Raw genomic sequence first — 16,495 nt, 5'->3', positions numbered from 1 at the left:
TAAATTATATTGAAGATAATAAATATAGGGAAATTCCATACAGTCTTGTATTTTTATTGAAGACGAAAATAAGTGCGAGCAAGAAAGATAAATGAAGTTTACAAAGAGAAAATGTCAAGTACAAAACAGATAAGATAGCAAAATTGTCGATTGACGTCAAAAACTTTCGTGTTATAAATTACTTATAGTTTCCTTCAGAGATGGCAACACAATGCAGTTTTATTGGAGTATTGAAATATTCGCGTGTGTCAAACAACAAAATCTAAATAAAAATTCATTAAATGATATTGATATTTGTTTATGAGTTCTCGTATCGATAATTACAATATTATATTTCAAATCAATCCTGCTGTTTATACACTTTTATGTATACAAATGGAGAAATGTGTTACAAACTTCTTAAAATATTTCTATGCAGGATGTTCCGATACATATGCTAAGTAAGTCGATTTTTAATAGTTATATTAATAGAATTGGAAGTTTGGGAAAGAGGAGTGCTATATTTTTTTATTTTCTACTACATTACAGATAAATTGAATTTGCAAGAGAATTTATAATTTAACTTGTGTTAGCCTTATGTCGAAGGGATCCGATGTAAAAGTCGGAAAAGAGGGTTGGAACACGTTGGTGTTCGGTAGGGTTGTCGTGGATGCGCATTGGACGTCGAAGGAGTCTATCGTGTATCAGCTAACGTTCCTGGATCACATCGTCAGTATGCGGTCGCGCATTCCATGCGGAAGCACCTGTTTGTTCTTTCGGCTTTTACATCGGCTTTTCAATCTCAAATCACGTCGAATACTTTTCATCGTGTTTACTTATAATTTAATACAATCACCAAATATTTAAAAATCAGGAACAGAAGAAAAAATCATAGAGAATATTTATATTCAAAATCCTTGAATTAAGATCGAAGTAAGAGAACAATCGAAAAGAAAAGAGAGGGTGAGAGAAAAAGAAAAGCACCAAAATATTTCGATCAAAAGATCTTTAAATATTATTAAATTCTTAAAAGGAAGATTAGAGAATTAACAGAATAGTTCTAAAAATTATCGATTGTGATCAAAGGAGAGAAAGAATTGTTGGATATAATCGGTGTAACCGAATAACGAACAAAATACAGAAAGAAAGAGCGAAGGAGACGAGGATAGTTTTAACCACGAGAGAGGAACGTCCTCGTGACTTCAACCACGTGTCTCTCGTGGTCCTCGTTTAAACACGCGTAAGAGCAATTTTCTCTATTGACGTAAACCGGTTGTTCGTGGTTGCTCGTACTGATGGACACTCTTGTTTCTTTGCCACGGATCTATTCACGAATAGGAACCGGCATGCGATCTTTTCAAAATCAAATGTCTATTTAATTTTTTTCGTATGTATCATCTTTCGATATTAATGTAATCATTTACCCCGTTCACATTCTCCTTTTCCTTTATCACTGTAGCATGAAATTAACCTAAGTGTTGTTATATTCTAGACAGATTCTAAAATTTTGCATGTTGCGGATCAAACTGTACCTCGCTAATGTCTGTGAAATAATTGTTCCTATTTCCTTCTATCTGTTCTTTCTCACAATTCTCGAGTTTCGCAAAATTCTCGCATATTTTTTTAATTGTAATCTAAAACCGCCAGAAAACGGCGATTATTTTGTATTCCTAGATTCTAAGATCACTTGTTAGTTACTCCGCTTACGAGTCAAATTTCAGATGAATTTGAATTTCTTCCGAGAACAAAATCAAATTTGAGTTGATTATATCGAATTCTATTTACTTCTTCCGATATGACATAAATCACAGGCAAAAAGTTACTTGATATATTTTTCCCGCAAGTCTGCCGAGTTTTCCTTAGTATCAGAATTCTTTCATTAAAAAAGAAAAGGAAAAGAAGAAAAAAAGAAGGAGAGGAAGGAGAAAGGATAACAATGATTTTCCCCATTAATGGCACGGGATTCCGTGGAAATGCGTAATGTGACGACGATCGATCGAATTGATAGAAATGGAGGAGAATCTTGTGAATCCGAAATGAAAAAAAACGATAGCATTTAGTCGTGCATACAAGATAGCGGAGCGCAACGTATGTACGTAAGATTGCAGCTCGTAGATTATTTGTAGTCGTTGCCATTGAGATGGTTTGATAGTAGCCCCTTCCCCGCGTACCTTTATATCGAGACTGAATGGACAGAGAGAGCAGCCTCCTCTATGAGATAATACGCCTGGTTGTACCTAAGTCATTCAGGCCCGAAGTCGGATCCATCGAATCGCGAGAGATCGCGCGAGGTGAGGGTGGACACCGTGGCCCCTGCAGTCATGCTCACCATACAAAACGAGTGAGTATATCGGTTTGCATGCGATTGAGTAGCTACACGATACTTTGGTTGCATCGATGCATCCGTGGATATCTTCCACTATCGTGCTTTCACCTCCTCTAGCTTTTCAGAAATCGCTGCCGTGCTGATGCTTCCTGCTTCGAGCTTTTGATCATGGTTTCAGGGGTCGTCGGTCGATTCGTGACTTTTCAACAGTTACCAAGCTTATGCAGCCGAGGAATAAGCAAATATTCTCTGGCTAAATCTAGAACAGCAGGCTTCCCCTTGACGATTTCTTGTCCAAACTTTTCACTCCCGTAATTTCCTTCGTTTTATTTTTATACGCGTCGTCGTCCATGCTTGTTAAACGAATTTACTTTTCACCTATCTAAAAGTTTAGTACTCCACGTACTTAATATCCAAGCATACGCACTTTAAGAAAATTCCACTTGTTAATTTCGGCTCTCCCCTTCCGCAGAGGGGAATTCTCTCTTTACACGGAATAAAGCTGCGTCGCCTAGCTCAATGCATTCATCTACTCTTTAAACTTCCTTTCAGCGATGGAAGAATCATACTCGTCTACCTTCTTTGTTGATGGATTTATGGTTTCGTGGTGATTATGCGGTTTAGCGATAGACCTCATAAACCAGTACGTGGAAAGCCTCAGAAGTAACCGATTACGTGGTTTTGCGATTATACGATTTTCGATAAGTTAGTTACTTCATAACCGGTATATCGAATAACGATATTTCATCCCAGCCATTTACCGATAATCCTACTTTTTTTTACAGGTTCCCATAAAACCTAGCAAATCCTTATTCCAAGTTGTACATCAATTCTGGCCTTTTAATCTCCGTCACTCGACAAATTTCACGTAAATCATGGATCCATTTAGAGTCATTCATATGTTTTGAAGTTTTAGTAGAGCGTAAATCGTTTCACGAGGTTTCGCTTATAGCATAACACGACATACGCAATTATAAAGGTGCGGTTCCAAGTAGATACCGTGATGTGGTTCTTCGAGTCGACGTGGATTCCCTTTGCATCGTGTGTAGTAACATGGCAATATACCACTACAGTAACGGTGCATAATCTAATGGTGGGTTGCCTCCTACGACAAGTATGGGACAGGCTTGCACCATGCCTCCCTGCGGTTCATTAATTGCAGCTTGCTCTCTCGACTAGCATGGCGTTATTCCGATCGTCCAAGCGACAACAACAACTAGGGGTTGGAAGGGAAAGCCTCGTTACACGTATCTGCAACATGTCTACATTCTCGAAGGAAACCTGTAGGAGGCTATGAGCTTTCTTTGTTACGGATCCCTTTTATTCTTCCAGTTTCTTCCTCGATGAGGACGTTGATCGACCATCGTGTCTGATAATAATAATTCATGCGTGGATCGAGTTTCCTCCACTTCGATTCTGCTTTGCACAATGCATGGGAGTCTTTATATTGGAATTCGTCCGAATTCATGAAAGATTCCAAACTATGTTACAGGTTACTATGCAAAATTTATAGTAGAAACAATCTACGACGAGAGCAGTTCACAAGATTGCTTCCCACATTCTTCCCTCGCTTTATGCGATCGTTTTTCTCTGTTCAACGTACAGTTTGACATATTTTCTTTGAGGCACAGTACCTATTCCTGGCATCGAAGTTTTTGTTCTCCATTAAACATATATCTAATACATGTACAGGTGAATTTGTCTTCCTCCTGGTCTCTTGAGCCTCGTTGCTGTCCTGTGTCAATAAGTGCTTCGCGTGATACTTTCGTATTTGTTCGAATTAATACTCAATTCACTTGCAGTCATTTGCAGGAATATGTATTATGAAGTATTGCTTAAGATGCTGGATAATAGCTCGTCTATAAATTTTTACACCGACGAGTTTTCTGTTAGAAGAAATTTTTACGAAAGAGACAAGGCTGTGACCTTTTCCATGGTCCATTTGACTCGAATCATCCTTATCGTTATTTCCGGAAATTAAAGAAACAGCGGAGAGTGTAATAACAGTATTGTGGAAGCCTTCCACCCTTAAAGATTTGATTTCACGGCAGTTAGTTTCATTGTGTGCAAAGTTTAGAGAAAGAAAAGGGTCTTATGGTCTTAAACTTGCTTGGCTGTTGTGAGACTATTACCTTGTATTCAGAGAACAACAGGCAATGCGCGTCAGCGACGATCATTTTGTTCAGGCTGCGGTTTACGGAAGTCAGCTGTAAGCAATGTTTCTCTGTTGCTGTTCTATCGCGCGTTCTTCGATGGTTATACGTTGTTTCCCGATCCTGCGAATTAATTGAATCGAAAGATGCATCGAACTGGAAAAGCAAACCGGAGGGGAAGAGAAGCTTTAATGCGCATCCCGTGTTTTCATACTGAACTATCGTTCGTCGCCTGAGTTTCGCAGCGAAGAAGATAAAAACAGATCGCCGCGATTGCAAGCATTTGGTTGGAGATCAAAAAGGTGGGAGTAGACTTACTAATTTGTGTCTGACGGTATACTTGTGACAATCAGTCTACTATTCAACCGTTCGTTCGATCTTTTCCTTAGATGCTTGATTTTCTTTCATGATGTACAGAGGAAAAACACGTGTATCAAAGGAGTCGCTCGTGCACGCCGATGTCAAAGGCTTCCTTTCTTCTCGAGGCCATCCCCGTTCATTATTCGTTTGCTCGATTATTTAGTTTCCCTAGCGAATTAGGAGGAAACAAAGGTAGCTTGTGGCATTGAAAAGTCATCAAAAGATGCATATATCGTAATCGAGCGTTAAAAGGACACGACACGAACGACATGTATATTTTTATGCATAGGCAAGGAAATAATTTGGAAAAAAAAATTCATATAAATTCGTACAGGATAAAACATCGATATGTGATAGCTCGACAGTCAAAAGCTCAGCGGACATAGTGACATTTTGTCAGCCATTAAATTCGTGGCCTCGTATCGAATTATACACGAGCGCAAGAGTAGTGTATAACGTTGCACGCGCACGCTGGTGTAGAACTACTCGTAATCTACTCTCACAGGTTAGCTCTTGTGTGTCGTGTAGTTGAGCGTAAATAGTCTTCTTTTAATGTAGTTAAGTGTAAAATAGCTTGCATAGTTTAATTACAATACTTGCCCCGCTTGCAGCGCGTACACGCACGCTCACTTACACAACCATCGTTTCGTGTTCAAAAACGTTTCAATGCGTATATGCATGTTCTGCACCTGCCATTAACCAAGGCGTTATACCATCAACGATGCTCCTTTAGACGAAAAATCGAATATCGTGCGTGACATGGGAAGGCATCACGGTATTTTTAATTGATATTTTTCATTAGTATTGTTCTAATGAAACGCACTGTGCTGTCTGTCGTAGTTACTGTATTGTTGTGACCACGATCAAAGTAAATGACTCGCTTTCGGCTAGGAATTCAGGGAAACGGTGAAATTATTTCAGCATGTCACCGCGTAATGGCTCGTGCGTGGCGGAAGTAAGCTCGGTGAGGAGTCTCTCGTCGGACGATGTCTCGACGACGAAGACGAACCGAAAGAAGTCCTGCTGGGCACGTGCCACGAATCCGGCTCATCGCCGTGGACGACGAATTCAACTGCTACAAATGCTGGCGCTACCATTCATACCGATCCTAGCCTTGATCGTTCAGACAGCTAACACCCTCAATGACATTCTGATCTATCGGCAGGAGGTCTCTGACATTGAAACGCAGGTAATCTAGGGGCTAGATGTTTCTTAAACCAAATATTTTATTCGCACCGTGGATTAGTTTTCTAAACTTTCGTAATTGTTTTTTCAATTCACCTTAAGTTTTTCTAAATTCATCCGAGATTTAAGATCACGTAAATTTATGGATCGGAAAGTAGCATTTCTCAACACTTATTTTTTCTCGGAATACACATAGTGGCGTAGTATTACGTACGATTAATGGGTAATAATCGATCAACGAGCTATCCAACAGTAACAAAGGAGTGAATAAATATGCACCACACCTACGTACTCATTCTTTCAAGCGTGGTAGATGCATTCTACATCCATTTCTTCAATTGTTCCAACAAAAAAGGCATATAAGTCATGATAACGTATCTGTTTGCAAACCCTTTGCCTATAATTTACTATGATTTTTAATACCTTTATAGCGGAGTAACTTCTCAAAAATCGATTACACACACTTGTTAAATTGGACACATAAATTGCGTGGTACTGCATGTTGCACGACTGGGGATGACTGTCAACTGTTATTTATCGTGATTCCAAGGATTTCATGCGTTTATCAAAAATGGTCGGAAATATTTTTCGGTGTGGGGTTATCTACACTGAAAAATATCGGATATACAACTGTTCTGTTTACACGAAAAATATGATGTAATTTAGGAAATTTTTATCGCTATTCCCTGGTATTCTATCCACCATGCCGTGTTGCGCTCCTCCTAAACGGATAAGAGTCCCCTTATTGCAGAGGACGATTATGAAATCGGTATAAACCCTTTTATGGTTGACCCCGATTCTTCATTTTCCAGCTCAGTATCTTCTTTAATATATATTCGTTTTCCTTAATGCCGGAAACGCTAAATTTTAACGAGACTCGTTGCCAGTTCTACGAACATGAAACGTGGCAATATTCAATTTTTGACGTTAATATTTGTTCAATAGCGAGTTCAATAATCACGCTATGCGTTACATTGGTTGATTACCAATGCTCGTAATCGATACTTGAGTTTCTAATCAATCTGTTTTTAAAGCGATGCTTTCGATTGGCATGTTGTTGGTAAATTAAAACGGTGCACAGTAACGAATATTGCGCGTCGAAGCTCGTGTTTCTCTCTCAATATACTGATCGGCGAGAGAGCATATCCAGAGGCATGATCGCCTTCTCAGGGGGAATTAAAATGCGTTAATAAGTTTTTTTATGGTACAATCGGTGACAGTGTTCTTCAGGAAAAGATACTTTTTCGTTCCGATTCGTTAGACGTCAATATCGATCTATCGATTACATACCATCAACAATGATATTTTCTATTGTGATGTAAATAACTAGCAATAACCCATTCTATCATAACACAATACATTGGTCATCAACAAAGGTACATAGGTATTGTTTCATGGTGCATCGAGTTCTTCACAATGTTTCTTCATACAGAACCGTATTGTTACCAGTAAACGATCGATCCACGAAAATGGAATTCCAGTTAATGGAGGAGTCAACAACTCTTTTACTCTTTTATTTCGTCACAACTGTAAAAACATATCACGTGCAATCTTTTCGAAACAGACCCGAAAAATTATTTGTACTTCCCTCCCCTTTTTCGAGTTTCGAATTTTGTCTTCCATGAAATCAAAAATCTTGTCAACAGAGAAGCCGATCACTACATAAGTAATCGATAATGGTTAAGTAAAGGTACGATTTTCATTTTCTACAATATTATATGCTAACAAATAATTTTCATACAATACCCGTCTTTGTATCGTGAAACTTTAAATATGTGTTTGATGTAGATCGCCATAAAATATTTTTTCATAGTTTCGTGATTTTTATTTCACGTGCCAGTCGATACTATATATAATCTAGATACATGCCGATTAAGATCCACGCCGTACGCAGTGAACATGTCAATTCCACCCTTAGCTGTCGTTGAAAAAATTTCCATACTAGAATGAAGTAGCCTCGCCTGGTTCTTGGATGGTCATTATTGTAGCGTAGTACTGGAAGAATTGACGAAGAAAGAGAGTGATAGATCCGATCGAAATTTATCGAAACGGGGTGTAGTCTCGAGTGCACCGTTCGATCTCGAGTTACTTGTTTGACGAGCACGGTGGCGTGGCATGAGGAAAGGCAGAAAAGAATGGACGCATTCTCCTCCTTGCTTGTCCTCGTCCCTATCTTCATCGTTCCCGGTGTTTGCTGTCGTCCTGCTAAGCGTGTCGAGAGTTTTATACCCGTTCGCGTTGCTGCTCTGCCACGCCCTCCATAATTAAAATCTATAGGAGAACCGAAGAGAACGAATTTCATTTGCCTTTTAAAGTCATCGCCCTTTTCTTATACTTTATTGATAAAAATTAAATTGTTTATGATACCACGGAATGATTAAATTTGTTTACGGAGAGATCATTTTTTTGTATAACGATCTCAATTTCACTTTTAGAAGTGCGTATTATAGTAGAGAGAAGCTTTCGGAATTTTTAATAATTTCGCAACTTTTAATCCACGATAGAGATTATCGCGATGGAGATTCAGTATTCAGTCAATACAGTCGGAGAACGTCTGTTGTCGCGATTAATCCTGACGTACTGGCTATAAAACGTTAGTATACCAGACGTGCAAACCTGACATTATTTCGTTCGAATTTCCCCCATTCTCGATGAACGAATGTGTCAACAACACTCTGTATATTATTGAAAATTGTTAGACGGCACTGAAAACGATAAAGATTAAATTAATTTTAGAGACTCATCGACTATTCATTATTATGCATTAATCGAGAAATTCCAACGTCCATTCGTTTTATAATGTCACTTCTTCGTATCCTGAAATGCGAAAAAGAGGCGGTATTTCACCATTATTTTTTGCGACGCTTTATCACGACAGCCGATCTATAATTGTTGAAATGCTGTATGAAACGTAGAAGCGTCGCAAGTATAACAGAAGGCCATTTAGGTACTTAGAAGTTCGAGTGACCAGACAATGTGTACCTAAGAGGTATTCACTCGCCCTATTCTGTCCACTTTGTCCTTCCCTTACGATTAGTTTCATCTCCTTCCGGAAGTTTCACGAGCTCGACGGCAACACTGACTAATGACTGACAAGGCTTTGGTCTTCATGCATTTTTCAACGATATAGGTACAGTAATACACTATGTAATCATTTTTAAGAGGATATTTGGTCCTCGATATTGTCACGTGTTTGCAACTTCCTCTAATAATTTGTTTATTTTTTATTCTTTTCTTGTCAAACGTTGATTGATTATGGTTCTTCACTTTTTACAGGTAACAATCGCCACAGACTTAGGGAAGGTTGTCACGCGGATGCAGCTCGAAAGATCTGAGGTTGCATTCTTTATTTACACTAATGGCAGCACTCTAAGGTATTATCATGCAACCTGTTGTTAAGCTTTCTCTTGAATCAATATCAAAGATATACGATTTGAATTTGTGTCGCAAAGTATCATACGAAATGCATTAGAGTCGTACACGATGCTGTACAATCGTTTTACTGTTCGCCAGAAGCCTTTAAGATCGCTTGATCTTTCGGTATACGTGACTTAGTGACAAAAGCTATTTGTCCAAAGAGGAGGAACCCTTTAACGTACAGGCCAATGAAAACAGATGAGCAAGCAGGATATCCTCTAATCAAGGCACCACAGACGCGGTACACTTTTCTTAGCATTTCGAGAAAACAGTCGCTCCACAGAATGCGAAAACAGTCTTCGACCTAAATAGTTTCCAATCGAAATAAAGATTCACGCCAGGGGAATTATAACGAGTACAGAAATCACATGAGATTAATCTAAACGATTTTCTAAATCTTAATTTGCTTTCGATTCGTACTTATTGGTATTCGTAAATTCAAGGTTTCAGCGATTAGAGTCGCATGATCGGTGAAACGTGACATATTGACCTGACCCTTCCGCTTCGATTCTTTGATAGAACTGAGGGAAACTCTGTAAAATATTAACGAAATTTCCCTGGTAAAAATAATTCAATAATCCTTCAGGAACGTCTCGGCTTTGTGAATGGCAACGCGAACTAAAACAAATAAATAACCACAGCCTCTCCGCCAATTTATCGACGCAGTACTAATACGCCATGGTCTCTTGCGTCTGTTGAAGGTCGAACTTGACGCAGAGGTTCGCCATAACCGATCAGGCTCTTCATAACATGACTACGTGGCCCCTGGTCTCGGTACCGAGGGATGAGAGCAAGACGCAAACCTATGACGTGGTCAGCAAAGAGGCCTTCCAAGCACGCCTCGAGGATTTCAGGTAAGGAATCGATTAGCAAATACTCGACACCGGCCCTCTTTACTCCAGACAGAATCCGCGTGCATCACTAATGACGTCAGAAGATCCGTTATGTGTCTAATGGCTTTTACCTGAATTACCATAACTTCCTTGACGTAATCGATTAAACAATAACGATTTTCTTCATCCTTGGCTTCAACATCTCTTTTGGCAACCACTGCTAAATTAAGCTGTTGGAAATTTAAAGCGGAGGATCTGATTTAGTCATTGGCGATGTGTCAAAGGGGAAGATTATTTTAAAGCTGATAGCAAGATAAAAAGGATTTAATGGGAGTATACTCGTGCATTTCTGATGTTAGCCCTTGTCTTAGCAACATATGATTATATGGAAAGTTACGGCGCAATCCTCTATTCCCTCCGGTCTCCGTTCCGACACTTGTTGAATTTCCATTCAACCTCGAAGTGGACAATTTTCCTCTTCCGCTTACCTTTCCTTGCAGTTCGATAATATAAGAACTTCCTTTTTCGATATCCGATCAATCCAGTATTTTGCTTTTAACGCTCGTAAATTTTCATTTCTATTATAATCTACGATATATGGAATAATAATTAGTACTCATTAGCAAAAATAGAATTGAAGAAATTTTAATATTATTAATAATTTAGACATGATACATCAAACGTGATGTGATAAAAATGACGATATTTTAACCTTAATATCGCGTGTATATACATAAAGGAAAAAAAAATGCTGATACATCAAGCGATACGAAATTTCACCAATCGATCATATTTCTCCTGTTCGTGTCGCATAGAATATTAGGGTATTAAAATTATTCTACACCTACAAATATAGCATGTGATATTACAATAGTAGATATTACTCGATCATCTAATTAGAAGGGGAGAGCCAAAAGGTGCGGCAAAGATAATCCGCATGGTGTGGAACGTATGGTAAAACGGTGTATGCTTTTATAATAGCACCGTCGTGTCGCATTTGTCTTGGTATATCGATCGATTATAAAAATACGTAACCAGGATCCAGTTTTTCCAAGACCGAGTCTAAGACGAGCGATCGCTACATCTCGACGAAAAAAGCAAATAAGCATTCCATTATCGAAAATTTATTAACTTTCGTTTTCTTCGAAATATCGTGTCATCGATATCTATGTTAAGGTTGCCAAGATACAAAAATAAGATTACATCTCATTGCATCCCAACGGAAACACGATGAAATGGCATTAATATGCGAATACAAGAATATTTACAGAAGACATGTTTTTCATTCTGTCGAACTGAAAACGACGGGAGGCTCCGTTACTGGGTACCCGATAAATCGATAAAAGCCCAAGAGTCAAAGTATCCGTTATGAATAATCTCCATCCGTAGTTCCCAAAATTGATTTGTTATACAAAGGCATGAAAACTCGTGAAATTTGAATAAAGATTGATCTACGATATCTTCTTACAAAATATCGAGAAGAGATTAAGGAAAGGATTAGATTTAGAACCTTAGTAATAACACATTACTAATCTATCCCACGAACGATACTAATTAAGGGCGTCATATTTCCCGTATAAATTATGTAGGACGACGTGTTAATGTAGTGGAAATTTCCCATTCTACGTGACCGCAGATGTACATTGTTCTCATGTAACAATTTTCGAAGCTCGTTAATAACCGACATATATTATATCAACCCTTATTTATTTCATTTTCCATCTAGCTTCATTGCACAAACAATTTCTGTTACAAATTCTTATCGAATATTTTAAAAAAATGCACTTTCCGACATTTTGTATAAAAAATTCTCTAGAACCTAAAAGAAAGTTTCGATTAAGGAACAAGCTAATCGAAGAATATGAAGGATTTTGATTTCTTGCAGTATCAAAACGGTTTCTAGGCGTCTAGAAATCGGATTCTAGGCATTCTTGTATAGGAAATTCTCCATTGATCGACTCGAGGGTTTGTGGTTTTCGCGTTGGCTATTACACGAACATATGTCAGATAATAGAACGCATTTCTGTCAGCGGGAGCACCGGTAACAAGCCGCTAACAATCCTTTTCTTTTGCCAGCGAAGATATTATGTGGCTGACAAAGATGACGAGGAGGAAAAGGATCCGTGTTAACTCGATTTCATCGAAGACGAAATAACACAGTTCGATTCTCGATGTTCTATTAATCTTTGGCCTGTCGATCCATCAGTTGTCAACCGAATTAATTAGGATAGCTATTTAAGTGATTATTTTCAATGTACTAACTAGCTTCTATCGTCATGGCTAGTCTCATCTCGACCAATTAACGATCTAATGACATTTGTTTCGTACTGCATCCGTGCAACGGAGGCTGTAATATGTAATTGAACTATCGACAACTTCTGAAACAACAATTAGCCGCGTAATTTGCAGTGATTGCTAAATGCTGTTGGGCATTAATTAAGGAAAGTGTGTCAATTGAAAAATTCTTGCTAATCATACATATTAGAACCCTTACTTGTTTCATTTATTGGAAAACTCAAACAAATTGTACTTTATTTAGTACCTCACATTACCTAAAGGATAATGATACTTTTAGGAGTTGAAACAGATGGCTAAATCTAAATTCTCAAAATCTTGATTTGCGTCACCATACCTATAACAGGCAGTCTAAATACTCACTCGATTTAGAATACTAATGTTTGAGGAAGTTTAAGATTTGTATCCCGAATAGTGGATGTTCGCGTCTCATTAAAAATGTCAAATGAGAATAACACACAAGTACGGAGCTGTAATAAATTCGCTCAAAGAAATCGTACGTCATTTTTCCTCTTTCGCTCCTCGGCCTTCTCTGTCGAACTACCTTTATGAGCAATGGATGAGGTTGTCACACATGAGCGCGTGACCGCCCATTTGGAGCAGTAGACAATATTTTTAGACCCCTCTGCCCACCTCCCTCTTTCCACTTCTCCTCTGCTTTCTCTTTGCCGTTCTATGACTATCATGTCTCTGACTAAAAGCCCACTTCGATACAACGAATACTTCCACTATCTGTTGACTCGATTCAACTTTTCTCTGCCACGTATCTCTCCTTAATAAGAATCTCTGTTTAGAGTTCCGTTCCCATTCGTTACTCGTGATAGTCGTACATTCTACTACGCGTAACGAATTGAGAGAAAAGTAGGGAATTCTATGGTCCAGCAATAAAAGAATTCGGAAAATCGATACAACCCCTATTTCTTAGGTTTCATCCCTAAAGCATCTATAAGAAACAATGGATACACCATCATTCAATTTCTAGCCTATGGATAGTGTGAGTTAGCCGAGTCCGAGTACAAAGTTTTGTTCATTTCTCAGGCAGAAGATAAGTTCAGAAGAGAGCAGCATTACCGAAGTGATGGCGTGGTATACGAGCGTGAACGCGGCGATGTTAGACCATTTGACTAATCAGATCAAAGAGACGGATAATAGTGGAGTTTGGAGGTAAAGAGAAAATTTTATCGTTGACATTATCGTAAAACACACCAAGCACGTATACGTTACATACACATTTCTCGTAAAATATCAATATTATTACATTTCTTTAGCAACATGAGACAGAAAGTATAAGGGGAGGGTAGATAACTTCAGGATTCAGTTAAGTAAATCAATTTTTCAGTTAACAGAAAGAAAGTTTATAAAAGTGGGATAGAGAGTTATAAAGTGCATCGAGTTTCTCGAAGCTTTTCGAAAATAAAAATCAATTTTAAAGTTTGTAACATAGTAAAATTTGTCTTTTTTCCTTTTTATATATGTATATATGTTGACAATTCAAGAATTACGTAAAAAATATTTGGATTCGTGCAATTGGATATATCTCGGCATTTCAGGTATCTAATTGCTTTTAAAAATTTGCTGAAGAGTATTGAGAGCTTGGGTATTTCTTCCGTGTACGGAATCAATTACTTTGGACGTGGAACCCTTGTGGGGGACAATTACGTCAGCTACGTTCGCCACGATATTCTTGGACGTGATCTCCTCTCTGGATCTCTCACATACGTGCCTTCTCTTAAACATTTTTACGCAGAACTCACCAACTCCATGTCAGACTATGGAAAAATTAAATCTAGGTATGCAACGACCATATTAAGAAAACTATTTAAAAGAGCAAAAAAAAAAAAAAGAGAGAGAGAGGGGAAGAGGCTTTTTAAGTCTAGGCAAACTTTCGACTTGTCGAACAGCTAGAAAAGACTTTCAAAATATAAGCGTAACTTCTATAATAGAATGAATGAGTGAAAAGTTGGAGCGTCGGCGTATAAAATGCATGAAATAAGGGAGAAAGGTTTGTTTGGAAAACATACATTACAGACGAGATGAAATCCTCCAGAACCAGAAGAGGAAACCGAGTGTTGATGACGCTATCGCTTATTTCGATTCAATGGCTACTTATGTGGATGAGCTGCGTAAACTTCAACGAGAATTACGTCACATGATCCGGTAAATCTTTATAAGAGTGATGGAAAAATATAGTTTTTATATGATAACTTGAATAGTGTAATTGTAATTGAATAGGGATTATGTGAATTCAACTTTACAAGATGCGAGTAACAAAGAAGTTGCTGGGATAGCTATACTCGCGCTAGTGTTGGTCGTTTCTCCTATTATTATAATGCTAGTACGTAATGCGGTTGCAACGATACAAGTAAGTAAATACACATATTTGCTTGATATAATATTTATATAATTGATTCCTTTCATAATTGTAATGTAATTAGGTTTAAACTTCAATTTATTTATCTGCTTGTAACGTTTGGAAATATTCAATCTTCCAAGCGAAAGAAGTATTTTATTGGCTGCAGCATCGACAATTCCAATTAAGTGATGTGTACTTCTGTTCCTTTCAATCGAATACCGATACAACAGTATAATTCTTTTACTTCGCAATATAGCAAGATAATGAAATTAAAGACTTTCATCACCGCTTGATCTCATTTTTTTTAATCCTCACCGCCATTAACGATTCTAATGGGTAATAAACCGATTCCGTATGCGTTGGTAATTAGATGTTTCGTTGGAATATTTTAGATGTACGCAGCCAATTTAGCGCAAAAGGCTCGGGAACTGAAGCAGGAAAAAGGGAAGAGTGACACGTTGCTTTTTCAAATGTTGCCTCCTAGCGTCGCACAGCAATTGAAGCAAACTCAACAGGTAATTAACAATTGCGTTTGAAAAATATTACGTTGTTGATATACAAACGTTTCCTTTGTTCCGCAGGTTCCAGCGGAATATTACGAAGCAGTAACCGTATACTTCAGCGATATTGTTGGGTTCACAGAAATTGCTGCGGAGAATACTCCCTTAGAGGTAAAATTCTTTCCTACCATGTATAAAATTATCCTCGATTTATCTGTACTTTAAATTATTACGCTTTCCCAGGTTGTCACTTTTCTAAATTCGATCTACAAGTTATTCGATGCGCGTATCGAATGTTACGACGTGTACAAAGTTGAAACTATTGGCGATTCATATATGGTCGCCTCTGGCTTGCCTGTTAGAAATGGTGAAATCCTTTCCTACACAATTTTGTTATTTAAATTTTACTTATTATAATATAATAAAAAAATTTATGACACGAAATTTTAAAGGGGACAAACACGTAACTGAAATAGCGACAATGGCCCTCGATCTTCTAGCAGCTTCATCGGTATTTCAAGTACCAAAGCGGCCCGGTGAACGTCTTCAAATACGAAGCGGTGCTCATACAGGACCCGTAGTTGCTGGAATCGTGGGAAGCAAAATGCCCCGTTATTGTCTCTTCGGGGATACTGTGAATACAGCCAGTCGTATGGAATCAACTGGAGAAGGTATCTCATCAAGTTCCTTATTTTCTTTTTGGTACTAAACACATATTTTTCTACAACTTAATTTTAATTTTCATTTGTTTTATATGAAGCGCTACGAATACATATTAGCCTAGAAATGAAAAAAGCTTTGGATGCGGTAGGAGGTTTCAAAATCGCACATCGTGGTTTGGTAGATGTCAAGGTAGATATTTTATGTAAAATTTATAATCGGACAACGCTCTTGAATGAAATTAATTTCGTAGGGGAAGGGATTAATGGATACGTACTGGCTGGAATGCAAAGACGGCGGAATTGCACGGGCAGCGGAATTAGATCTGCCTTCGTTCTTCGAAGATGTGCGACCAGTTTTCATACGCCGTTTACGCGAAGAGGGTACCCTTTGATGCGAACCGTATTCCCGACGGGACCTCTGGTACCTGAACC

At 38.2% G+C, this 16,495-nt stretch overlaps 1 protein-coding gene across 7 annotated transcripts; it reads left to right on the top strand.

Moving 5' to 3' along the window:
* Positions 1-483: 483 nt before the first annotated feature.
* On the top strand, positions 484-16,462 carry LOC126921734 (receptor-type guanylate cyclase gcy-14). 7 transcript variants are annotated; one of them, XM_050733546.1, is made up of 14 exons: positions 484-1,219; positions 2,106-2,320; positions 9,280-9,377; positions 10,122-10,274; positions 13,587-13,712; positions 14,099-14,338; positions 14,577-14,705; positions 14,781-14,910; positions 15,294-15,416; positions 15,483-15,572; positions 15,645-15,768; positions 15,854-16,072; positions 16,162-16,253; positions 16,315-16,462. In XM_050733546.1, exons 2-14 carry the CDS (start codon positions 2,168-2,170, stop codon positions 16,453-16,455), a joined length of 1,818 nt encoding a protein of 605 aa, XP_050589503.1. In that variant the 5' UTR covers positions 484-1,219; positions 2,106-2,167; the 3' UTR covers positions 16,456-16,462. The 7 variants fall into 7 exon arrangements, with proteins under 7 accessions (XP_050589503.1, XP_050589501.1, XP_050589500.1 ...); XM_050733544.1 differs by having other exon boundaries at positions 1,701-2,320; XM_050733542.1 differs by lacking the exon at positions 2,106-2,320 and adding an exon at positions 5,740-6,007 and having other exon boundaries at positions 544-1,219.
* Positions 16,463-16,495: the final 33 nt, after the last annotated feature.

The sequence above is a fragment of the Bombus affinis genome, chromosome 11, assembly GCF_024516045.1.
Source record: "Bombus affinis isolate iyBomAffi1 chromosome 11, iyBomAffi1.2, whole genome shotgun sequence".
Lineage (NCBI taxonomy): Eukaryota > Metazoa > Arthropoda > Insecta > Hymenoptera > Apidae > Bombus > Bombus affinis.
This window is presented reverse-complemented; position numbering and strand designations above follow the sequence as displayed.

Coding starts and splice junctions, on each gene's coding strand:
- LOC126921734 (XM_050733541.1), top strand. CDS start 2,301: ATGCTCACCATACAAAACGA. Junction 15,417..15,482: donor AATTGAAGCAAACTCAACAG/GTAATTAACAAT, acceptor TTTGTTCCGCAG/GTTCCAGCGGAATATTACGA. Junction 15,573..15,644: donor CGGAGAATACTCCCTTAGAG/GTAAAATTCTTT, acceptor ACGCTTTCCCAG/GTTGTCACTTTTCTAAATTC.